This window comes from Mustela erminea, chromosome 7 (genome assembly GCF_009829155.1).
Source record: "Mustela erminea isolate mMusErm1 chromosome 7, mMusErm1.Pri, whole genome shotgun sequence".
Taxonomy (NCBI): domain Eukaryota; kingdom Metazoa; phylum Chordata; class Mammalia; order Carnivora; family Mustelidae; genus Mustela; species Mustela erminea.
This window is the reverse complement of record NC_045620.1, coordinates 28,938,818-28,965,283: the sequence shown is the minus strand read 5'-3', so window position 1 is coordinate 28,965,283 and position 26,466 is coordinate 28,938,818. Positions and strand designations below refer to the sequence as shown.

The 26,466-nt window shown below is 47.8% G+C and overlaps 1 protein-coding gene across 1 annotated transcript; it reads right to left on the bottom strand.

Moving 5' to 3' along the window:
• Positions 1-254: 254 nt before the first annotated feature.
• On the bottom strand, positions 255-26,458 carry VPS16 (VPS16 core subunit of CORVET and HOPS complexes). The gene is made up of 24 exons (XM_032351238.1): positions 26,317-26,458; positions 6,730-6,818; positions 6,421-6,518; positions 6,210-6,338; positions 5,988-6,132; positions 5,759-5,874; positions 5,541-5,663; positions 5,355-5,410; positions 4,922-5,011; positions 4,720-4,814; positions 4,539-4,615; positions 3,939-4,070; positions 3,690-3,817; positions 3,543-3,578; positions 3,241-3,349; positions 2,937-3,071; positions 2,733-2,841; positions 2,544-2,641; positions 2,338-2,445; positions 1,931-2,008; positions 1,656-1,825; positions 1,479-1,575; positions 671-774; positions 255-555 (listed from the first exon to the last, which is right to left on the bottom strand). Exons 1-24 carry the CDS (start codon positions 26,367-26,369, stop codon positions 411-413), a joined length of 2,520 nt encoding a protein of 839 aa, XP_032207129.1. The 5' UTR covers positions 26,370-26,458; the 3' UTR covers positions 255-410.
• Positions 26,459-26,466: the final 8 nt, after the last annotated feature.

Below are 26,466 nucleotides of genomic sequence, written 5' to 3'. Positions count from 1 at the left end.
ATGGTTCTTGTGTATAATGCTTTTCAGATTGGCTCTCGATGGGCTGCTGCTGGAGTTCTGCCCAGCTACCCAGAGCTATGAGCTTAGTTACAGGGCTTTCTTCCATAACCGTGGAGACGGGCAGTTCTCTTGCAAATATCACTGAGGAGCAACCCTACAGTCCCAAACAATCAAACACACAAAGTACTGCTCAAGTGTCTGGATGGTTCTGCCTTCCAGCATGCTTTTGCCTGGGCCGGACTGCGTGAGACAGGTACTCTAAAATGTCCCAACTTTATTCACAATCAGACCATTAGACCCCCGGCGCCCACCCCACCTCAGCTCCTCAGCTTAGCTCGGCTCTGAAGAAGCTGGATATGCAGTGACCTTCTGCCAAGCCTAGAGCTCAGGAGACATGCAAGATGAGCCCCTTACTTCTTCTGGGCTTGTGCCCTAGCCCGCTGAATCTTGTCAGCCGTGGCCGCGTCCGTGGCTCCAGTGCAGTGGGACAATACAAGTGTCAGCTCTGCTTCGTTCCGGTGTTCAATGGCCACATCTGCAGCCTGAGCCACATCCCTGTGGTTTGAGCAGGAGGGGAGATGCTGTCAGGCTGCCCAAAGGCACAAGCCGTACCCCTCATCAGCCCCTGGGCTCAACCCCCTAGCATCCATGGGGCTCTCAGCCAACGCACCCAACAAGAAGCAAGGCCTTGACCTTCTGCTCGGGACCCACACGGGAGGCATACTTCTTGGCCTCATATTTGTTGTGTTGTTTCATGCAGATCTCGACAAAGGGCTTAGGAGAAGATGGGGAGAGGAGAAGGTAAGGCAGAGCCTTCCTGTCCTCTCTCTTACGAGCCAAAGCCCAGTGGACGCATGGTCCCCGTGTACTTCATACACACTTCAGTGTACACAATCCCGACCCACCCCCCCCCCGACACACATGCAAAGTTGTGATCTCCACAGTCTCTGGGCAGGAACCGCCTACACACAGATCTGTTAGAGCCTTGAGACTCTATGTTTATGTCCACACAGCCACTCCACCATCCATGGCTACCCTCTCGCAACAGGAGTCCCTTGCCTTCTCAGGGCCTGTGCTTTCTCTCACCGCTGCCCTTATCCCACCTACCTGCCATACCCCTGAACCACCTGCCACAGAAAACAACCCCTGTCAGTCTCTTCCACTGCCTCCCGGACATGCCCTCCTACTGCCCCTCCGCCCCCTACTCACACAATACTTTCCCTTAGGCACACGGTGCTCACTGCCGGCCTCCTGGGGGGCAAGCAGCTCATTCCCTCCCTGGCCAACACCCATGGGTTAACTCAGACCCACTCGCCCACAGACCTGGCCCATGGGTGTGCAGTCATGGGAAGCACCTGCTAACTATGTGGGAGGGCTGAAAAGATGCAAGACCAAGCCATCTGCCCAGCTCTGGGCCTGGTCCCCTCCCCAGGACTACTCCCACTGGGTGTGGGGTGGCCGCAGAGCCCCTGCCTCACCAGGTAGCCAATGGGCGATTTCTTGCTCTTAGAAAACTTCTCTAGCTCCTCCCAGTCTTCCAGATCTGCCAGCGCAGTCAGCTTCAGCCACCAGAGCCTGCAGGGAAGCCGGGCTCGCAGGTGTTGTGGGACAGGCAGGCGATCCCAGGACCTACCTGCAGCCCTGGCCTCTCCTACCTCTTGTCTGGAATGCGGAAGTCACGTGCCAGCTGCTCCGCACGTTTGCTGTGGCCCCCGAGGACGAGGGTGGTGACTGTGTCATGCAGAGACAGGTCTACGAAGTGGCCCCCCAGCTCGTCTTCCAGGCGCCGCTGCAGCCGCAGGAGCCGCATTTGATCCTCCGTGGCCTGGGGTGGAGAGGAGGCCAGATGGGTCTGAATGGGGCCAACAGGGAAAGGCGACCAGACCAAGACCAGAAGCAGACGAGGTTCTCAGAAAACAGTAGGGCAAACCTTGGCTGCGAACTCATTCTTGGCCTTGTAGAAGGCATCAGCCGCCGACTGCAGAGCTGCCACTCGTCCCTCGATACGCTGCAGGGGCAAGCAGGGAAGCCTGAACTCCTGGTACCAAGGAAATCAGCCTTCCCCATTCAGGCTACACTGCTCTCCCCAGTCCCCATGCTCAGGGTTGCCAGGACCAGCCTTTCATGCTGGGTGCACCGCCCCCCTCAGTGTCCCTGTGGGGAGGCTAGCTCCTCTGGGACCGACCACCATCCTGGCCTCTTATCATCTCAGACTCTCCCGCGACAGTGAGGACCAGAGGGGGTGTGTACTGGACAGACAGGGGGCCCAGATGCCTGGAGAAGGTCCCTGACCAGCAGCCCAGCCCATAGGCCCTCCCCATTCTGTGGACCTCGGACCTCCTCAGCAGCATAGCTGGCTCGGATGTGGAAACTGCCCAGCTCCTGATGGTTGTCATCCTGATTGTAAAGGTCCTTCAGTGTCTCCAGCTCCTGGTGCTTACAGAACTGGGGCCACGGACAGGCAGGCAGTCAGCAAGGCCAGCTTGGGAGGCCAAATCAGTGGCTCGGGAGGCTCCAGCCCCACCCTTGCCCAGGGCACACACCTGTCGGTACAAACTCAGGGCCATGGGCTGGTTCCGAAGAGTCATGAAAAAATCTCCTCGGTTTAGCTCATTCTTCAGGTGCAGCAACACCGTGAACACTAAGGAACGGTAAGGTGGTGTGGGGACTCCGGCCCAGCCCTCTGCTTAGCCCAGGGGCCCCAGCCCTGCCCTCCCTCAAACTCTGCTCACCCAGATCAGTGTCCCCACTCTCGATAGCCTTGCTCAGGGCCAGTTTGCTTCTCTTCATCTTTAGGAGAAGGGGTACCTGCTCCCCTGAGCGTGGCTCATACTCCAGCAGCTGTCGGGTGGGGAGAAAGGCAGAGAGAGAAGGAGTTGGCCTGGGGGCCTCTAATACCAATGTCAGAGTATCTGGGGAGGGTTGGGAGCCCACACCTTGATGGCCAGCTCTGTGCGGCCACAGCCATAGGCCCGTGCAGCGATGTCAGAGTAAGAGACGCCTGGTGTGTCCCCAAGCTTCTGATTAATGGCCCGAGCAACATCCTCATCGGACACATCCTTCTGTTGCACCTGCAGACAGAAGAGGGTTGTCACCCACACCTGGAGCTCACCCTTCACCCACCGCCCCAACTGGCCCTGGATCAGGACCTCCCCCTTCACCTCTACATTCCATGTTTCCCACATGTCTCTGGGGCCTGGCATCTTCTAATTGACTTTGAAGTCCACCCTGTGTCCTTACCTTGTAGCAGGCCCAGTGAGCCAGAATCCTGCTGACACCCTGCACTTCAGGAAGGCGCAGGTACTCACAGATCTGGATCGCCAGAGGGTAAAGCCTCCGTAACACCAGCCTGACAGGCAAGGGGATTAAGGGGACAGGAGTGAGGTGGGATAGAAAGAGAGGGCAGAGTGACCTCAGCCTGTAATTCAGGCCTTCCGGCTCCCAAAGAAATGGGTGAGGAACAGTGTCCACAAGAACACACCAGGGGCTATAATGCCCGCCCACATAAAGCCCTCCTCCCAGAGCCCTGGGACTTGCTATACCTATCCAGCAGCACCTGGATGGTGAGCTGTTTATATCTAGATTTTACGTGGTTAAGGATCCAAGGACTGGGAGGCAGTATGTTTAGCCCCTTCACCTTCCCTCCCCACCACGGGCTGTAAACATCCCAGCAGCTCGCTTAAGGATACTGGCTGTAAGTGAGGGGGATCCCGATGTGGTAGTCCCGGATGGCATTGAGCACACGCAGGTCCTGACACATGCGCACGAAGCTGTCCGGTGGAAATCTGTCGAGGAAACACTTTCCAAAGGAGGCCGCCTGAGAAGAGCCAGAGGGCGAAAGGGGTGATCATACCTGCTGCCCTACCCTTCCTGCTAGGGCATACCCCCTCCAACACGCCCAGCACCCCTCCAGCCCCATCCCCGCTGGCCAGGCCGACCCTGAGCAAACTCTTCTGCATGTCTGGCCGGTGCTCATGTCCCGCAGCCTCGATGCACTGCTGCACGGCCTGGGTCAGCTGCCCCAGCTCCTGGATCTCCCGGAGGTACTCATCTGCCTTCTGGCTCTCTTTCTGGGGCATGGAGGAAGGGCACCAGGGATGGGGTGCCATGAGCGAGAATACCCCCATTTCTGGTCCCCCCACCCCTCTGGGCTGGAGTTCAAATGGGCTGGCATGGAGGGGCTGCAGAGGCCAAAGCCCAAACTCCCTCAGCCCACAGTCCACCCAAGTTACCCATACACCCTCCGCCATATCCACCCGCAATTGCCGGCAGAGGGCCTTTATGACAGCCCTGATCGGTGCCTGGGCTGGGGACAACAGGGGTTCCCTGCACCTTCCCATCATTGCATGGAAGATACCATGTCACTTCAGTCTACCTGAGCTGGCTCTCCCCAGTGTCCTGCCTAGACTCCTCTCTTGATAAGTGGCACCTGGCTGAGTTCATTGTGCCCAGGCAGGGAGGGACACAGGGCTGAGCCAGTTAGGAAGGGGAAGGAGAAGAGCATGGGCTGGGGCCCAGGGAGAAGCCTAAGGCTTTACCTCATACTCTTTCTGGGCCTCCAACAACAGTGCTCCAGGAGCCATGGAGGCAATTTTGAAGATCTCCTCGCTGGCCACTAGGGGAGGGAGTTGGTGAGTGTTGGTAGGGCAGGGAATCCTCAGCACTGGCTCAGTGCCCTGATCCTGCCCTGGGGCCCGTGGTCCCCTGGGAGGGCCTCACCTGGAACCTCATGCAGGAACTCATGGGTGCTACGAGAGAAGATGCGGACCCCATCCAGTTCAGGCACCAGGTAGGAGTCTTCATCCAGCACAAACCTGGGCTCAGTCAAGGTTCCCAAAAGTACCCGGAAATGGGGCAGGGCAGGTGAGCCTCTCTCACCTTCTTTCCCTTCCCACCCACAGAGGCAGCCCTCCAAGGATACTGGATGCTCTCAGGTGCGTCACCCACCACCATCAGCCGTCTCTCCCAGGCCACCACGACAGCCCTCTCTTTGCTGCGAGGACGGCTGCACCTGTCGGCAGCATCACATGCACATCTGGGATACACACAGGACACGGGGCCCACAGCCACGTCTCTCACCTTCCCACATCGCTGCTTATACTGCTCTGCCTTGGGACAGCCCTGAACACGCATGCCACCCCGTATCCCATGCCTCTGACTGACATCTGCTTCCCTCTCCCCTTATGCTGTCAGCTCCCCGGAGCATCTGGGGCCCACAGGGGCGCAGAGGTTTCCCTCAAACATGCACTGGCAAAGCGGATAGCTCCTCCTGGTGGGGCCAGTAGACAGGCTGAATCAAGGTGTCCCAGGAAACAAGGCTGTGCCCACCCACATCATTATACCCCCATCCTCACCAGACCATCTGCTTCGGGGGGGCCCGGATGTTGCAGTTGAACTCACACAGCTTCTCCTGGAAGGGTGCAAGGAATATCACGGCCCTGTCCCAGTAGTCACCAGTCTGGTTAAAAGGCCCTTCCCCTACCCTTAACAGCTCTTTCCTGGACAAGACAGGGTGCCCCCACGTTGTCCCAAGAGCATACCTTGAGTGATGCCGTCCCCATCCAGATATAGCCTGTGTCTGTGAAGAGGGCCAGGTGTCGGTAGGTGAAGGAGACTGCCATCTGCAGAAAGCTGCTCACTCCGGGCGCCAGGCCAGGGGGCGTCTGGGACAGGCGAGGGACAGCAGACATTTTCTCACTGCCTCCCCCCGCACTGCCTCCCGCACCCCTTGCATTTCCCTCTCACTCGGGGCCCTCACCACTGCAGAGCAGGTTGCATGGTCGAGAAGGTAAAGATCAGGCCCCACAGCCAGAAGAATGTGTGCAACTCGGTCCTGGCACAGTGTGGTCCAGCATGAGGGTGCGCTCTGCAGACCTGTGGCCGGGGCAGGGGGCAAGCTCAGGATGGCCAGAGCCCACGGCTTCAGCTCTCCTGGCCCCCAGATCTGGAGGGCACCAAACGCCTGTCTCAGGGATGTTGGGGCTCACCTGGCACCTCCGGCATCCGGCGGAGCTTGAGATCACCCACATTGGCGCTGAGGGTAAAGCGGTGGGCCCCCGTGAGGATGGCCACCCCTGAACCAAACTCAGTATGGAAGATCCGGGCATCTAGAACGCGGTTCTGGAGCACCTCCTAGGGAGAGGGGCCGTGGGTTGAGAAAGCCAGAGGCCCAGACTCCAACCCTCTCCCCAGCCCCCTGCGGTCCCTACATTGCCCATGCTGAAGTGCCTCCGGAAGTCGCCATGAAGCCCGTAAACCAGCACCACACCATCTTCCTGCACGCAGAGCAGCTCCTCCTCGGCTGACCAGCCTAGTGACACCACGGGCCCGCTCTTCCACTGCAGAGGACGGGGAGGTTCCTGAGGCTGTCCTTGGGACACAGACCCGGCCTAGCCCCAAGCAGGGATCACGAGTGCTCACCAGCAGACTGGCCAGAGGCAGGCCGGAGGCGGAGTAGATCTCAAGCACTGGCCGGACACTGGCTGCCTTCTCCTTCCGCCACGGGTTCCTCAATAGTGCTGTAGTTCAAGAAGAGATTTTCTTTCCAGCTCCCCAGGCCCACCCCGTATGAGAATCAAAATTTAAAGTATCTCAGCAGGGGGTGAGAAAGGGGGCGGTGAGGGGTAGCCACATTAGCAAGGAGCACCTGCCAGCAAGGCCCCCGGGGAATCATGCACCTAGAGTTCAACCCATTGTCCCAGAACATGCAGCAGCATAGGGGTGACATACCAATGGGGCCCCCATAGGGCGCAGCGGCTACCAGGCAGTCCCTGAGTTCCTCCTTCAGGTCCCAGTCCATGCTGTACAGCTCATACTTCCTGCCCACACAGAGGCAAGCAGAAATTAGCCTCCTCATGACCTTGTGCCCAGATGGAGTGAGCCCAGAGGAACCCCTAAAGCCTCCATTTGTCCTTCACAGGGGAGTTGAGGCCCCCCACAGCTGGGAGAGGGTGACGACTAGAAACAGCTCGGGCAACTGACCACATCCATGCTTAGGGACAGCAGGTGACAGAACAGAAGCAGTTGGCTGGGAAGGACGCGGTTCGTGGGGCAAGAGTCCAAGGGTGGCAGGAACTCATGGCATGACAGACAGGCTATGTGACCAATATCCAAGGCATAAATTCAGATAGGACCAGGGTGGGGTGGCTGGCTTGGGCCGGCATTAGCAGGAAATAAGACCCTCTAAGGTGGGGGCAGGTCTCTCAGAGCAAGCAGCCTTTCTTCTATTTCTGGTTCTTAACACCAAAGCAGGTTGTGGGATTTATATCCAGGGGTCGCCCTCAATGCCTACTGATAATGAACTCCATTTTAGAGGCATTCAGTTAGTTAGCAGTGCTTGAAACAAATCCCAGGGGCACCTGGGTGGTTCAGTGGGTTAAGCTTCTGCCTTCAGGTCGGGATCCCAGAGTCCAGGGATTGAGCCCTGCATCAGGCTCTCTGCTCAGCAGGGAGCCTGTTCCCCAACCCCCCATCCTGCCTCTCTGCCTACTTGTACTCTCTCTTTCTGTCAAATGAATAAATAAAATCTTAAAAAAAAAAAAAAAAGAAAGAAAGAAAGGAAGAAAGAAAGAAAACAGAAATCACAGAGGAGCTCTTCGGTGAGCCCAGAGCTCAGGGGACAGAGTCCTGGGCTGGAGATGTCAATCTCTGAATGCTCAGCTTATGGGAGGTCACAGAAATCACAAGCTGGCACGAGATGACTGGAGTCTGAAATGGGCGTGGGTCGCTGAGAGTGTGTGCGACATGAAGACGGAGTAGGAGTCCTGAAGCCTGCCGTCATTTGAGGGCTGGAGGTGGGGACAAGCAGACAGAAAAGGAGTAGGCCCTCTCCCAGGAAGCCAAGAGAAAGCAGTTTTTAAGGGGAGTGTTTCCTCCAGTATCATTTCGGGAGCCTTCCTGATAAGAATCAGAAAGATGCCTACCATTATCTTCTATTTGACATTCATCTTGGGGTAGCAAAATAATTTAAGAAAAAGCAAATAAAAAGAAGTTTATATTTTAGAGAAGGAGTGAGTTTGCTGCTAGTTGCAAATAATGTGATTGTCTACTTAGAAAATCCAAAGCAGGCTATGGATTAATGAACAAAACAAAAGGGCAATCAACAGAAGCCTACATATTTTCTATATCATAACAAAAATCAACTAAAATATGACTTTAAAAGACCCTAATCATGATAGTATTAAAATGATGATATGCAAGAATAAACCTAACGCAAGTTTTTACCAAATACAATCACGGTGGGGGGAAGAGAGGCGAACGAGGAAACAGACCCTTAACTATTAAAAACAAACTGAGGAAGCACCTGGGTGGCTCAGTGGGTTAAAGCCTCTGCCTTCAGCTCAGGTCATGATCCCAGGGTCCTGGGATCAAGACCGGCATTGGGCTCCCTGCTCCGCGGGGAGCCTGCTTCCTCCTCTCTCTCTGCCTGCCTCTCTGCCTACTTGTGATCTCTGTCTGTCAAATAAATAAATAAAATCTTTAAAAAAAAAAAAACTGAGGGTGATGGAAGGGAAGCAGGCAAGGGTGGGGCTGGGATAGAGGGGTGGTTAAATAGGTGATGGGGATTAAGGAGGGCACTGCTGAGATGGGCACCAGGTGTTTTCTATAAGTAATGAATCACTAAATTCTACACCTGAAATTGACCTTACACTGTATGTTAATAAACTGGAATTTAAATAAAAACTTGAAGGAGGGACATCTGGGTGGCTCAGGTCATGATCCCAGGGTCCTGGGACCAAGTCCTGAGTCAGGCTTCCTGCTCAGCTGGGAGTCTGCTTCTCCCTCTACCCCTCCTCCTGCTCGTTCTCTGTCTCTGTCTCTGTCACTCTCTCTCAAAAATAAATAAATAAAATCTTTTTTAAAAAACCTTAAAGAAAAATAAAGTTAAAAAAAATCAAATCAAAGTTTACTCAAAGATATAAAGACACAGAGAAATAGGTAAATAAAATCTTAATAAAATCTCAATAAATAAATAAAATCTTAATAAAATCTCAAATAAATAAATAAAATCTTTAAAAAAAAAAAAAAAGAAAAAAGAAAATACAGGCTAATAGTTTTTTATAGTGTAAACTACGGAAAAGTCTTTCAGAGCAAGACACATTCCAAACAGATCTATGAATGCATAAAAATTCCAGTAAAAACCACTTCTAGTTGGGGGGTTGGTGGAAGCACACACTGATTCTTTTTTTTTCTTTTTAAGTAGGCTCCACCCCCAGCATGGGCCCAGTGCAGGGCTTGAATTCGTGACCCTGAGATGGAGACCTGAGCTGAGATCAAGAGTCAGATGCTTAACTGACTGAGCCACCCAGGCGCCCCAGCACAAATATTTTTAAATATTTTTAAAATAAGAGAACAGATATACGTCAGATATAAAATATACTACATAAAACTGAAATTAATTAAAACTGTTGTTTTGGGATAGGGAAAAGCAAATAGATTGATGGAAGAAAAGAGTCCAGAAAAAGAACTGGGAATTGAGCACGTAATAAAGATGGCATTTCAAATTATTGCAAATTGATACTTGAAATGAGACAATGGGCCATATGGGAAGAATTGCAATAAACACTATTTCATTACTTAATCTCTACAATACAGTATTTTCCAGATGGAATTCAGGACTTAAATGTTAAAAATAAATAAATAAAGGCGTATCAGAACAAATCTTGGATCTCTTCACACTCTCAAAACAGAAACAATTTCTAAGTATGGTATATAACCCAGAAGTCACAGAAAAAGAACGAGTATAGATAAAAAAGACTTCTGGGGGTGCCTGGGTGGCTCAGTGGGTTAAGCCTCTGCCTTTGGCTCAGATCATGGTCTCAAGGGCCCTGGCATCCAGCCCTGCACTGGGCTCCTTGCTCAGCGGGGAGCCTGCTTCCCCCTCTGCCTCTCTGCCTACTTGTAATCTCTATCTCTCTGTCAAATAAATAAAATCTTTTCAAAAAAAGACTTCTGTATACTTCTATATGAAAAGGGTAAAAACAATACGTATGTTTTGTATTTGCTTTTATTTGAAAAACAAGAAACTCTGGAAAGATTTCTAAGATGCTAGTAACTGATTACTGGGAGGTGAGGAGGTGGAATCAGTTGAGTAAGGACAGGGACAGGAAAAACCTCGTTTGAGGTTTTAAATCACATTAATGGTTATTTATTAAAATGGTGAACATTAAGGGGTGCCTGGGTGGCTCAGTGGGTTAAAACCTCTGCCTTTGGCTCAGGTCATGATCTCAGGGTCCTGGGATCGAGCCCTGTGCCAGGCTCTCTGCTCAGTGGGGAGCCTGCTTCCCCCCTCTCTGTCTCTGCCTGCCTCTCTGCCTACTTGTGATCTCTCTGTCAAATTTAAAAAAAAAAAAAAAGATGAACATTAAAAAACTTTAATACATTTAAAAAATCCATGGAAAACTAGGAAGACAGACAAAGAAAAGAAAAAAATGTGACACGTGAAAAACAGGTACTTTTCTTAAAAATACAAAAGGCTCTAAGTAATTTTTAAACATTTTTTAAAAGATTTTATTTGTTTGAGAGAGAGAGACAGCATAAGCGGGGAGATGGGCAGAGGGAGAAGCAGCAGACTCCCTGCTGAGCAGGGAGCCCAACTCCAGGCTTGATCCCAGGACCCCGGCATCATGACCCGAGCTGAAGGCAGATGCTCAATGGACTGAGACACCCAGATGCCCCAACTCTAAGTAATTTTTAAAAATGAAACTAAAACCAAAAGAAGAATGGTCAAGGGCTATAATCATACTATTTTATGTGAAAATATTTAAGAACTAAACAGGGGTGGCTGGGTGGCTCAGCTGGTTAAGTGCCCACAGTGAATTCACTGTGGCACTACTTAAAATAGTTCTCTTGCAAATCCTGGAAAAACCTACTTCAATATGGGGCTGGTTAAATTAACTATGGGATGTCTGTTCTGGGGAATATTATGTGGCCATTAATAAGGTGAGTCTGCGTACTGACATGAAGTGATCTCTAGATGTCCTGTTAAGTAAAAACAAACAGGGGCACCTGGGTGGCTCAGTGGGTTAAAGCCTCTGTCTTTGGCTTATGTCATGATCCCAGGGTTCTGGGATCGAGCCCCACATCAGGCTCTCTGCTCGGCAGTGAGCCTGTTTCCCTTCCTCTCTCTCTGCCTGCCTCTCTTCCTACTTGTGATCTCTGTCTGTCAAATAAATAATAAATAAAATCTTTATTAAAAACAAACGAAAAACCCCTGCAGCTCAACAGAAAACATATGAACCCATTTATTTTATTTTACTTTTATTTTTTTAAAAGATTTAATTAATTATTATATATACTATATATTATATATAATATATTATATTAATTTATTTATTTATTTGACACAGAGAGAGAGACAGCAAGAGAGGGAACACAAACAGGGGGAGCAGGAGAGGGAGAAGGAGGCTTCCTGCTGAGCAGGGAGCTCAAGGCAGGGCTTGATCCCAGAACTCTGGCATCATAACCTGAGCAGAAGGCCGACGCTTAACGACTGAGCCACCCAGGCGCCCCGAACCCATTTATTTTATATGAAAATTAAGCACATATTTTGTATATATATACATATATACACATATATACATATATGTACACATAACTACACATATGTGTGTAAATGCACAGAAAAACCCTCAGAGACACGAAGCTGCACTGAGCCAGAGACAGTGGTTTACCTGTGCCGAGGGTGGTGAACGGAGGATGTTGGAGGACTGCTAAATTTTAGACTTTTACATCACTTGACTTTTTGATAAACCATATACATTTTTTGACATTTTGTTACTAAAATAGTTGCATGAAAATCTGACGGGAAAACAGTTGTTCACACAGACCTAGTATGTCAGTTCTCATGGAGCCACTCAGCTCCAAATTCACCCTCCACTACTGCTCTGTGATAGACAGCATTCCTTTAGGCCTTTCCCCTTCACCATGAGTGTGAGTTTCATCTTTCCCAGCAGAGGGCGCGCAGAGGGACATTACCGGAGGAAAGAGCTCTCCGACTGCTTCCAGCTGGGGACAGCCGGCAAGCAGCCAGGGTGTGAGGACATCTGGTGGCGCTCTGCCTCCGTTATGCAGGAGCAATCTCAAAGGTTCTCCTGGAATGGTAATCACATTTCCAAGCCTCCCTGGGCAGACACCACACTCCTGGCCTCCTGCCCACACCAGGCTCTGCTTCCTCAGCTGCCAAGATCTGACTACCCGGCCTGTGCCTCTGTGTTTGCACTGACTGACATCCCTCTGCACACCTGTGCACCCAACCACTGCTTGTGGCTACAGACACCATGGGCTCCAGGCTGCAGAAGCAGCACCATTCCATCCCATGCCCACATGCTTGGCCACCTGTTGCCGCTTACCTCTGAACCCCAGAGCATTGTTTCTTGCTTGCCCAGGACCTGGGGACCAGCTCTGGCCCAGGTAAACCAGCGAACTTCTCTGCTTTCCAGTGATCTGCAGTTCTATTTTTGCCATTAGTATCTGAACCCCTGCATGGGGAGAGGCTTCCTTTCCAAGTGTGTCACTCCTTGGGTGCTCTCCCTCAGCCTAATAATTCTTTATGCTTATCATTCTCCGTTTAGGTCCCCAGACTGGACCCAAACTGATACAAACTTGGGGCAGGGAGTGATCCAGAAGACAGCACCCTAAAGATGTGATCTGGGGATTGGTTTGGTTGTGTGCTTGGGCCTGAGTGCAGTACTGAGCTCCTGGTCATGGGAAACGAATGCTAGTCACCTATTTCATGCGGCGGCATCACAATTAATCAAGCGGGCAGTTTGCTGTGGTGAAATGCCAAGTCAGACATGTGCCTTCGGAGTGACTTCTGTGCCTGACCGTGGGCTAGATCATTCTGAGTTCACTTGAACATTTATAAAGAGAAAATGACAAACTTGGGTCCATTAACTTTTTTTTTTTTTTTAATTTTTTTTAAAGATTTTTATTTATTTATTCGATAGAGAGAGATCACAAGTAGGCAGAGAGGCAGGCAGAGAGAGAGGGGGAAGCAGGCTCCCCGCTGAGCAGAGAGCCCGATGTGGGGCTCGATCCCAGGACCCTGAGATCATGACCTGAGCTGAAGGCAGAGGCTTAAACCACTGAGCCACCCAGGCGCCCCGGGTCCATTAACTTTTAGCTCAAATCATGGCTCTGAGAAGCAGGAAGCTTCCATAATTGCCCTACAGTATACAGCCACACAGCTGCTACTGCTAAAAATCAAAATTTAATTGTGTGGGTTGTTAAATTGTAACAGTTGAATTCACCAACACACCATTTTTCAAGTGAAATTTAACAGCGTTGATCAGAACAAGAACTGTATCCTGAAACTTAGAAACAATGCAAGTAGCTTCCCTTCGCGTGTCCAAGGAGACTAGCCTTCGGCTCTTGAAAACCTTGTGATAACCTCCTTTGGGATAGATGTCTTGGGAGCCTCCCTCCCCAAGGCTGACCTAACTAAACAGTACTGCTGAGTGGCTAATGTGCCAACAACAGAGACTAAGATCTGGTCCCAATATGGCACCATTCCTGGGGGTACCAGCCTACAAGTTGATTACATATGACTTTGCAAGGGCGGATGTGGTCATCAGCATCCAAACCCACTGGTCAATCTCTACTTTGCTCCTAGTGGACAATCTGATGTAAGAAGCTTGCAGATGTGATGCTGCATAAGTATCACAGCATCACCTATGACACGTTTCTGCCAAAAATGTTCACCCTGAATCTGTTCAGGCCTCTAGATCTAATACAGTTTCAGGAAATACAGGCTATGATAGAGAATAAAGATCAAAGGCACCACAGGGAAGCAATGGGACAAATCCAGAAAGTAATCTGGTCTCTTAAACAAGTCAATGTCATGAAAACAAAAGGTAGCTGGGTCTCTGAAAGAATTAGTAAGATTGATAAACTCCTGGCCAGACTTATCAAAAAGAAAAGAAAAAGGACCCAAATAAATAAAATCAAGAATGAAAGAGGAGAGATCACAACCAACACCAAAGAAATACAAACAATTATAAGAACATATTATGAGCAACTATACGCCAGCAAATTTGACAATCTGGAAGAAATGGATGCATTCCTAGAGACATATAAACTACCACAACTGAACCAGAAAGAAATAGATAACCTGAACAGACCCATAACCAGTAAGGAGATTGCAGTGGTCATCAGAAATCTCCCAACAAACAAGAGCCCAGGGCCAGACGGCTTCCCAGGGGAATTCCACCAACACTTTTTTTTTTTTTTTTTTTAAGATTTTATTTATTCATTTGACAGAGAGAGAGCTCACAAGTAGGCAGAGAGTCAGGCAGAGAGAGAGGAGGAAGCAGGCTCACTGCTGAGCAGAGAGCCCGAGGCAGGGCTCAATCCCACGACCCTGGGATCATGACCTGAGCCGAAGGCAGAGGCTTTAACCCACTGAGCCACCCAGGTGCCCCTCCACCAAACATTTAAAGAAGAATTAATACCTATTCTCCTGAAACTGTTCCCAAAAATAGAAATGGAAGGAAAACTTCCAAACTCATTCTATGAGGCCAGCATTACCTTGATCCCAAAACCAGACAAAGACTCCATCAAAAAACAGAATTACAGACAAATATCCTTGATGATCCAACAGTACATTAAAAGAACTATTCACCACGTCCAAGTGGGATTTATTCCAAGGCTACAAGGTTGGTTTAACAGCCGCAAATCAATCAACATGATACATTACTAAAATAAAGAACAAGAACTATATGATACTCTCAATAGATGCTGAAAAAGCATTTGACAAAGTACAGCATACTTTCCTGATCAAAACTCCTCAAAGTGTAGGGATAGAGGGTGCATACCTCAATATCATCAAAGCCATCTATGAAAAACCCACAGCAAATATCATTCTCCCACAGCGAATATCATTCTCAATGAGAAAAACTGAGAGCTTTTCCGCTAAGGTCAGGAACATGGCAGGGATGTCCATTATCACCACTGCTATTCAACATAGTACTAGAAGTCCTAGCCTCAGCAATCAGACAACAAAAAGAAACTAAAGGCATCCAAATCGGCAAAGAAGAAGTCAAACTATCCCTCTTTGCAGATGATATGATACTTTATGTGGAAAACCCAAAAGACTCCCCCCAAATCTGCTAGAACTTGTACAGGAATTTAGTAAAGTGTCAGGATACAAAATCAGTGCACAGAAATCTGTTGTGTTTCTATACACCAACAATGAGACAGAAGAAAGAGAAATTAAAGAGTCAATCCCATTTACAATTTCACCCAAAACCATAAGATACCTAGGAATAAAGCTAACCAAAGAGGCAAAGAATCTGTACTAAGAAAACTATAAAGTATTCATGAAAGAAATTGAGGAAGACACAAAGAAATGGAAAAATGTTCCATGCTCATGGATTGGAAGAACAAATACTGTGAAAATGTCTATGCTACCTAAAGCTATCTACACGTTTAATGTAATCCCTATCAAAATACCATCAATTTTTTTTAAGAAATGGAACAAATAATCCTAAACTTTATATGAAACCATGAAAGACCTCGAATAGCCAGCAGAATGCTGAAAAAGAAACCCAAAGTTGGTGGCATCACAATTCCAGACTTCAAGCTCTATTACAAAGCTGTCATCATCAAGACAGCATGGTATTGGCACAAAAAAAGACATATAGATCAATGAAACTGAATAGAGAGCCCAGAAATAGACCCTCAACTCTATGGTCAACTAATCTTTGACAAAGCAGGAAAGAATATCCAATGGAAAAAGACAGTCTCTTCAACAAATGGTGTTGGGAAAATGGGACTGCCACATGCAGAAAAATAAAACTGGACCATTTTCTTACACCACACTCCAAATGGATGAAAGACCTCAATGTGAGAAAGGAATCCACCAAAATCCCTGAGGAGAACACAGGGAGTAACCTCTTCGACCTCAGCCACAGCAACTTCTTCCTACAAACATCGCCAAAGGCAAGGGAAGCAAGGCGAAAAATGAACTAATGGGACTTCATCAAGATCAAAAGCTTTTGCACAGCAAAGGAAACAGTCGACAAAACCAAAAGACAACTGACAGAATGGGAGAAGATATTTGCAAACAACATATCAGATAAAGGGCTAGTATCCAAAATCTATAAAGAACTTATCAAACTCAACACCCAAAGAACAAATAATCCAGTCAAGAAATGGGCAGAGGATATGAACAGATATTTCTGCAAAGAAGACATCCAGATGGACAACAGACACATGAAAAAGTGCTCCACATCACTTGGCATCAGGGAAATACAAATCAAAACCACAATGAGATACCACCTCACACCAGTCAGAACAGCTAAAATAAACAAGTCAGGAAATGACAGATGCTGGTGAGGATGCAGAGAAAGGGGAACCTCCTACACTGTTGGTGGGAATGCAAGCTCGTGCAGCCACTATGGAAAACAGCATGGAGTTTCCTCAAAAGGTTGAAAATAGAGCTACCCTACGACCCAGCAATCACACTACTGGGTATTTACCCTACAGATACAAATGTAGTGATCCGAAGGGGCACATGCACCCAAATGTTTATAGCAGCAATGTCCACAACAGCCAAATGATGGAAAGAACCTAGATGTCCATCAACAGATGAATGGATAAGGAAGATGTGGAATATATACACAATGGAATACTATGCCGCCATCTAAAGAAATGAAATCTTGCTATTTGTAATGACATGAATGGAACTAGAGGGCATTACGCTGAGTGAAATAAGTCAATCAGAGAAAGACAATTATCGTATGATCTCCCTGATATGAGGAATTTGAGAGGCAAAGTAGGGGGTTTTGGGGGTAGGGAAGGACAAAATGAAACAAGATGGGATCGGGAGGGAAACAAACTGGAAGAGACTCTTCATCTCACAAAACAAACTGAGGGTTGCTGGGGGGTAGGGAGGTACAGAGAGGGTGGTTGGGTTATGGACATTGGGGAGGGTATGTGCTATGGTGAGTACTGTTAAGTGTGTAAGCCTGACAATTCAAAGACCTGTACCCCTGGGGCTAATAATACATTACATGTTAATTAAAAAAAAAAAAAGGTAGGGGTGGGGGTGGAGACAATAATGTTCAAGTTTACAAGAGGCTTAGTTAAGAGAGGTAAGCAAACAAGTAATTCTGGTTTGGGTCTTGATTTGAACAAACCGGTTATAAAAAGACACTTTGAAGACAACTGGAGAAGTCTGAATAAGAACCAGTTGTCAGATGACTTTAAATGTTAATTTTGTTAGGTGTAAAAGAGTCCTGCAGTTTTATAGGAAAGACTGTGTTTTTAGAGGAAAAAATCATTTTTTAAAGTAATACACATTGATGTTATATCTGTAATTTAATTTTTAAAAAGACTTTATTTTTAAGTAATCTCCACACCCAACATGGGGCTCTAACTTATAATCCTAAGATCAAGAGTTGCATGCTCTACCGACTAAGCCAGCCAGGTGCCCCTGCAAATTTACTTTAATATAAATCACAAGGGGTGCCTTGGTGGCTCAGTTGAGCATCAGACTCTTGGTTTCAACTCAGGTCATGATCTCAGGGTCTTGGGATCAGCCCCACATCACACTCAGTGCAGAGTCTGCTTCTCTCTCTCCCATCCCCTCTGCCCCCTTGCCACCCCCATGCCCTGCAGCTCTCTCTCTCTCTCTCTCCCAATTAAATCTTTAAAAAAAAAGAAAAGAAAGAAAAAAAGAAATACAACAGAAAAAGTATTTGATTAAAAAGATGTATCTGAAAAAAATAAATAAATAAAAAGATGTATTTGGAGTTGGCTTTAGATAGTCCCAAAAGTGTCTGAGAGGGGGAAGGGAAAGATGAAAAGAAAATGACAGTATTGATCTTTAGTGCAGTTCAGGAAGAAGTACATGGGTGTCCGCTAAATTACTCTGTTTAACATTTCTTTTAGAGATTTTATTTATTTGACAGACAGAGATCACATGTAGGCAGAGAGGCTGGCAGAGGGGAGGAGGAATCAGGCGCCCCACTGAGCAGAAAGCCCGATGCGGGGCTTGATCCCAAGACCCTGGGGCTCAATCCCAAGACCCCCGGATCATGACCTGAGCCGAAGGCAGAGGCTCTAACCCAGTGAGCCACTCAGGTGCCCCCATTTGAACTTTTTCTTAATAAAATATTTTAACCTCCAAAGTACTGAAGCAAACACTGCAACACAACAACAATTTTTAAGCCCAGGTGGTGATGCTGTACTTTTTGTATGCCTGAAGATGTCCCTAGTAAAAGGTTAAATTCAATTCCCAAGAAAGAAGTGAGCACTTACGATTCTCCAGTGTTCCAGGGAGTGAAGTTCAGATGAGGCCTGAGATCTGTCCACTCAAGTGACAGAATGTAATTAAGAACAAGGTGCTCGGACCAGAGTGAATGATTAGTAGGAAGAGAGAAAACAGAAGGAAATGCAGATGGTGGTCTATCGACCGTTGGCTGGAATGGGCAGAAAAAGATGCGGTGACAAGGAGGGACCTGTGGAATGGGGGAGTTTATTTTTTGTTAGGACAGGGAGATACAGATCAAATTTCTAGGACCCATCCCAGAGATAAGGGAGTATGTCTGACCATGGAAGCCTTGCATAGCCAGCATCTCAGGTGATTCTGAGCAAGGGGTCCTGGACAACACCTGGAGAAACACTGTGACTGAGGGAGGGTGTGGGTAGATGGCACATGGTTTCTGGGAGGACAGGGGGACAGAGGCACAGCTCCTCACTGGGTCAGGTTTGGTAGCGGGAAGCCTAGGCCCTTCTATGCAGACTTCCAGTTCTCTCAGAAGCACGAGGCAAAGTCAGCTGTTGAGAGAAGGGGCCAAGGAGACTATGATTTTCAGTATTTCCAAGTTAACTTCGTTGTTTCTTTGTGTAATCTTTTAAAAGGAAAAGCAGAGCCCTTGCGATAAGTGTAGGCTGAACCCCCTCAAAAAAGACTAAGAGGGCCCAGCTGAGGCTGGGGGGCATCGAGTTGCTGTCGCCCCAACTACCTGTGTGTGGGCTGCCCGGCAGCAGTGAGCAGCAGCCTAGGCATAGGTGGAGATGGTGAGTGGCTGGCACACTGGGAGGTGGCTCTGTCTCAGGCAGGAGTAACCGAAGGACAAAGGAACAAGGTTGTCAAGGAAAAGACAAGAAACTGAAATGACTGACTGCGGCTGTACTCCACGCTGGACAGGGAGGGACACATTTATAGAAGGGGGCTCTGCTCGTACATACGAAGAGAACAAAGGGTTCCAGGGATGGGGATCCCGGTGAGGTCCAAGGACAGGTGGATCAGGAGGTATCAGAGTACCAGTGAGGACAGGAGCCTACGGTCGGATGGGGGCTGCCTGAATTGAATGCTTCCGAGGCAAAGCAATTCTGGAAGAGCACAGGCGCCGGGTGGAGGGTGGCTGATGTAGATAAAATCACTCGAGTAGAGCTCAAGGAACCCTAAAGGCAGGTGGGCCCTTAAATCACTCTGGAAAGAGCAGGGATGCACAGGAGGCTGTCCCAACAGTTGGCCAGGGATGTGGTTCAGGAGGATGGCAGCAACACAGACCTGGCTCTGGGAAGGAGGCAGAGCCCCTCCGAAGGGGGCCAGGAGTAGTGAAGAGCAACAAAACACGGACTACTTCTCCAGGTCTTGGAGGTAAAGAAAGCTTCTCAGGGACAGTTGGGTGACTCAGGCTGTGCCTAAAGGGTGGCACTGGGTCTGCAGAGGCAGAGTGGAGGGCAACAGGGAGGGTGGCCTCTCAGAAGAGCCTAGGGGTAGGGACTCTTGTAAGGACAGCCATACGTTCAATGAGGAAGACCAGTCACAGTTTCCTCCTCTACTCCCAGTTTCTGGAAGTGGAAATCTCAGCAGCAGTAAACGGACCCTGGATTCCAATACCAGGAAATCACTAAACCTAGCAGTCCTCGTAGTCTCGGTTCTAGCCCCTCCCCTCTCCATCCCTCCCTTCAGACACTGAAGAAATCCCCGTGGCTGTGGAGCTGAACTTCTGGAAAAGTACGTTCTGCTGCAGCGCAAGCAGAGCCCTTGCGTGAAAATAGGTGATCTCCAGCCTTTGCCTCCAGGGTCTAAGCTGGACTACTGGACCACTGGGGTGGAAGAGGCACATCAGGTCTAGCCTTGGGGAATAATCTATTCCAAATCCTAAAACCCAAGAGAGCTCATCAGCACACCTGAAATCCTTTGACTCCAATTTGCCTCAAAAATAAATACTCTATGGGGCGCCTGGGTGGCTCAGTGGGTTAAGCCTCTACCTTCGGCTCAGGTCATGATCCCAGGGTCTTCGGATCGAGCCCTGCATCAAGCTCTCTGCTCAGCAGGGAGCATGCTTCCCCCCTCTCTCTCTCTGCCTGCCTCTCTGCCTACTTGTGATCTCTGTCAAATAAATAAATAAAATCTTTATAAATAAATAAATAAATAAATACTATGGGGGCGCCTGGCTCACTTAACTGGTGGAGCGTGCAACTATTGATCTCAGGGTTGTGAGTTTGAGCCCCATGCTGGGTGTGGACATTACTTAAAAATAAAATCTTAAAAAAAAATACTACACTGGGGCGCCTGGGTGGCTCAGTGGGTTAAAGCCTCTGCTTTTGGCTCAGGTCATGATCCCAGCGTCCTGGGATCAAGCCCCGCATTGGGCTCTCTGCTCGGTGGGGAGCCTGCTTCCCTTCCTCTCTCTCTGTCTGCCTCTCTGCCTACTTGTGATCTCTCTCTGTCAAATAAATAAAATTTTTTTTAATAAATTTTTTTAAGATTTTATTTATTTATCAGAGAGAGAGAAAGGGAGAGAGAGCGAGCACAGGCAGACAGAATGACAGGCAGAAGCAGAGGGAGAAGCAAGCTCCCTGCCGAGCAAGGAGCCCGATGTGGGACTCGATCCCTGGACGATGGGATCATGACCTGAGCCGAAGGCAGCTGCTTAACCAACTGAGCCACCTAGGCGTCCCTCAAATAAATAAAATCTTAAAAAAAAAAAAAAAAAAAAAAAAAACTACACTGAAAAGAAATCTAAAAAAATAAATAAAAATCAAAAAAAAAATACTTCTGGGACGCCTGGGTGGCTCAGTTGGTTGGACGACTGCCTTCGGCTCAGGTCATGATCCCGGAATCCCGGGATCGAGTCCCGCATCAGGCGCCCAGCTCCATGGGGAGTCTGCTTCTCCCTCTGACTTTCTCCTCACTCATGCTCTTTCTCACTGTCTCTCTCTCAAATAGATAAATTTAAAAAAAAAAGATTAAAAAAAATACTACTAAAGAGCTCCTGCACATTGTCGCTGGAATTTTTTTTTAAGGATTTTTTTTTAAGATTTTATTTATTTATTTGACAAGGAGAGAGAGAGATCACAAGTAGGCAGAGAAAAATTCCAGCAACAATGTACAGGAGCTCTTTAATAGTACTTTTTAAAAATTTTTTATTTATTTTTTAAAATTTCTTTTCAGTGTAGTATTTTTTTTAAGATTTTATTTTTTCCGAAGATTTTATTTATTTGCCAGAGAGAGAGAGAGAGCATGCGCAAGCGAGCACAGGCAGACAGAGTGGCAGCAGAGGCAGAGGGAGAAGCAGGCTCCCGGCCGAGCAAGGAGCCCGATGTGGGACTCGATCCCAGGACACTGGGATCATGACCTGAGCCGAAGGCAGCTGCTTAACCAACTGAGCCACCCAGGCGTCCCTTAAGATTTTATTTTTAAGTCAAGTCCACACCCGGCATGGGGCTCAAACTCACAACCCTGAGATCAATAGTTGCACGCTCCACCAGTTAAGCGAGCCAGGCACCCCCATAGTATTTCTTTATTTATTTATAAAGATTTTATTTATTTATTTGACAGAGATTACAAGTAGGCAGAGAGGCAGGCAGAGAAAGAGGGGGGAAGCAGGCTCCCTGCTGAGCAGAGAGCCTGATGCGGGGCTCGATCCCAGGACCCTGGGATCATGACCTGAGCCGAAGGCAGAGGTCCAACCCACTGAGTCACCCAGGCGCCCTGTTGCTGGAATTTAAAATGGTGTGCTTGCCATGGAAAAAAGAGTCTGATAGTTCTTCAAATAAATAAACACAGAATAACCTGTGATCCAGCAATTCTATTCAGGTTATATATCCAAAAGAACTGAAAATAGTCTCAAAGGGACATTTGTACACCCATGTTCATAGCAGCATTCATACTAGCCATGAGATAGAAGTAACCCAAGTATCCACTGATGAATGACTGCATAAATAAAATGTTATACATGTACAAGAGAATATTATTCAGCCATAAGAAGGAATGAAATTTTGACACAGGCTATCATATGAATAAGCCTTGAGGACAGGAAAGTATGCTAAGTGAAATAAACCAGTCACAAAGAGGCAAATACTTTACACTTCCACTTCCACACTTTCACTTATATGAACTATCTACAGTAGTCAAATTCATAGAAAAGGAAAACAGAATGGCCGCTACCAGGGCTGCGGGAGGGGGAACATGGGGAGTTATTATCTCATGGATATAGAGTTTCAATTTTGCAAGATGAGAAAGTTCTGGAGATTTCATTGCACAACATGAATATACTTAACACTCCTGGACTATCCTTTAGAATGGTTAAGGTAGTGAATTTTATGTTATTATATTTAACGACAATTTTTTAAAAGCTTATTTTTATGTTTTATTTTGAGGGGGAGGAATAGAGGGAGAGAGGGAGACAGAGAGAGAGAATTGAACGCAGACTCCCCAGTGAGCAGGGAGCCTGACGTGGGGCTCAATCTGAGATCATGACCCAAGCTGAAACCAAGAGTCGGATGACCAACCGACTGAGGCACCCAGGGACGCCTACCACAATTTTTTTAAATGTTCACGTTTAGGGACACCTGGCTGACTCAGTCAGTAGAACACGTGATTCTTGCTTTTGGGGGTTTAAGTTTGAGCCCCACGTTGGGTATAGAGATAATTTAAGTTTTTTTTTTAATTTTTTTAAAGATTTTATTTATTTATTTGACAGACAGAGATCACAAGTAGGCAGAGAGGCAGGCAGAGAGAGAGGAAAGAAAGCAGAGCCCAATGCGGGACATGATCCCAGGACCCTGGGATTATGACCTCAGCTGAAGGCAGAGGATTTAAGCCACTAAGCCACCCAGGTGCCCTAAAAATAAAATCTTTTAAAAAGTTTGTATTTATGTGTTACTCCCCCCCCCCAAAAAAAATCCCTACTAAAATAGTCAATCTCTCTTCTAAGAAGAGTTTCAGGAGTACATAATGTATCTTGTCTCCTTTCTCTTACCGTGAGGGATGTTTCTACTAAAGTACCTGAAGCAATGTGTCCAAAGCCAAGGTAAACCTTTCCCCACAAAACTCACTCTTCCTTTTTTGTCTTAAGCCAAAAGCCCAGTCATCCTCAATTTCTTGCTCTACCTCCTTTCTACCCAGTGCAACCCATCACAATTTCCTTTAATTTTGTCCCCTAAATACTTCTCTGATGCATCCCTTTCTATTTCCAACATCACTGCCCCAGTGCTCTCCACCATCAACTTCTCTCAGGCATATTCCACCCTTGTGTCCATATTTGCTTGCTCCTTCCAAAACGGTCTTATTTACACACATACACTCCCGGCAATCCAAACACACTGGCTCTGTTTAGAAGATTGAGAGTGTCCTAGTCTTTCCTGCCTCAGGACCTTTGTATATGCTTCTTTCATCACACTCCCTGCACCTCCATTTACTCATTCCCTGGATAGGGTATTATTGTTTCTTTCATTAAGTCTTCTTACCTCTAACCTCCCAGTCTACTATATATACTCTCTTAGGACCTTATATCTCTCCTTTACACTGATTATGATTAAATAAATACTAAGTCATTAATGGTTATCAACTGTGTCTCCTGCTGGCTGTAAGCTCTATGAGAGCAGACAGAGTCCATGTCTTTTTATTGGTTGATATACATTCAGGGTTGGGCAAAATTAACTAACAGGATTAATCCAAGGTTGGGTTTTAAGATAAAAATGGCTTAAATTCTGGATTCCTATAAGAACTAGTAACCATTCCCTCTCATTCCCTTCCCAAATTCAGTGAGCTTTCCAGAACATTACTTACATCACAAAAGAATCCTGACCTGCAGACAGGACTCAAAATGCAATACTTACATCAGTCATTCATTCACTTATTGGAACATGCCCTGCCATAAAGCTATGAACAAATATGAATAAAACTAAATAGTTGCACTTAAAATATTTCCACTCTGGTGAAGTTAGAATATGCTGTATATTTCCCGATTTACAACAACAACAACAACCAAAACCAAAACGTCTATGCTTTAACACAGGTTCTAGAAGAACAACGGATTCAAAGCCTGGCTCCACCACCACTTACCTGGTGACCTGGCCACCTAACCTCTCTGTGCCTCAGGAAGATGGGGCTAATAACACATATCTCATAGGGTCTTGAAACAAACAAGTTAATACATATAAAATACTTAACATAGTGTCTAGTACACAGTCCCTCTGTCAGCAAAAGTCATATATCCTCCAGAGCAAGGCTTAGACTTCTACTCTTTCTGGCAGCACAGCACAGGTAAGGGGAGGCTACCCAGACAGGTCATGTCTACAGCAGGCATTCCACACTTACACTCATTTAAATCTTTCCTGGTATACCAATAAAGCTAAGACTGCATGTGATAAAGAGGAGCTCTGTGGTAATGAGGTCATTGTCTTCAGCATTCTCTGACTTAACAAACCTGTGTGGTCACATGTATTTTCCAAAATAATATGAGTTAATATTTTTTCAAGTGTATGATGTACGAAACACTAAGTTACATGGCTACTTTTGTCTGATATACCTTCTCTGCAAAAACAGGTGAAATCATTGTTATTTCCTACTGACTTTACTGCTTTCTAAATTAAATTTCTGCATTTTCATATTGCATATTTCATAGGCACATTTATAAGACAGAAGAATTACAAATAAACAACAAATGCAAAGGATCTCTAAAAATCGCCATACAGTTTCACTGTATGGTGTTGAAATATGACCCCAACACAATATCTTCATGACCTTTAGTTGAAATCACTAAAGTATTTTTAAAACTTTATTGGGCAAGTACTATATAACAGGCACTGTTCTATGAGCACTGGACAGAGATAAACAGAATGTTGGCCCTCAAGGAACTTAGTTTAGCAAAAGAAATCACATGCAAATATTGCCCTACTGCGCCTTCCATAACAGACAGCAACACCGGCCAGAGAGGCCTAAAGGAAAGTCAGCTGACTCTACTGGGACTGGATCAGGGAAGGTTTCAGAAAGAACCCTTGAACTAAGCCCTGAAAGATGAGCAAAAATTTTCCAGTGAGATAAAAAGACCAATGGCAGTACCCAGAGAAGTAACAGAAGGCTGGATGCAAACATGGAAAGCCATGAAACATCGTGGTGTATTGGGGTTCTGTAATTCTGTGCAACTGGAATACAAGACTTGGGTAGGAGAGGGGCAGACGGAGCTGGAGATAAACAGAGGCTGACTTACAGATGTTCCAATAGGAGTTTGTATTTTACCCCACAAAAAAGTGGCGCCTCTGAAAAGTCCTATTATTACCTATCAGGGTAATAATGTGATCGGTTTACACTTCACATCAATAGTTTGGGACTCGGGGCCCCTGGGTGGCTCAGCCATTGAGCTTCTGCCTTTGGCTCAGGTTATGGTTCCAGGGTCCTAGGATAGAGCCCCGCATCAGGTTTCCTGCTTAGCGAGAGGCCTGCTTCTCCCTCTTCCACTCCCCCTGCTTGTGTTCCCTCTCTTCCTCTCTCTCTCTGTCAAATAAATAAATGTGTGTGTGTGTATATATAGTTTAGGATATATATATATCTATATATAGTTTAGGACTCTACGACTCCCGTGAGAGGGTTACCCCAAGCTAAGCGTCCTCACAGGCCCTACCCCTGGATTCGCCCCTCTCTCCCAGTTTGCTGTTACCCCGCCCGCCGTGCGATCCCGCCTCCCGCGGAGCGCCACTGTAGTCTAACTTTGGCAGCACTTCCCCACAGGAGACTGGACACTCGCTGTCACCCACAGGCCGTCTCCCTCAAACGTGATCTGAGCATCCTTCCGGAGGCTGACAGATCTCAGCTTCAGCTTTGGGCTCTCTCTGCCCCTACTCGTGTGACCGTGATGTGACTGCCTCAGTTTCCTTCCTGGAGCTGGGGAAGGCCCGGCCCCCAGGCCATTAGGCGGCTGTGCGTTCAGCGGTAGACGCTGCGGGGGAGCCCGCGAGGGGCGGACCCCGGCGACCACAGTGACGAGGGCGCGCGCTGCCGGCTCCGCCCGAAGACTCAAGCCAGCGGGCGAGCGGGGTATGCCGGGCGGTGGGCAGGAGGGCGGCGCGGCTCACCGGTAAAAGGCAGAGTCCCCAAGCGGGTTCCAGTTCGCCGTGTAGCAGTCCATGGCTGGTGCAGGTGGCGGCTGGGAAGCGCCTAGGGGACACCCGCCTAGCCCGGGCTCCGGAACGGCACTTCCGCTTCCGCCCGTCCGGGTCACGTGG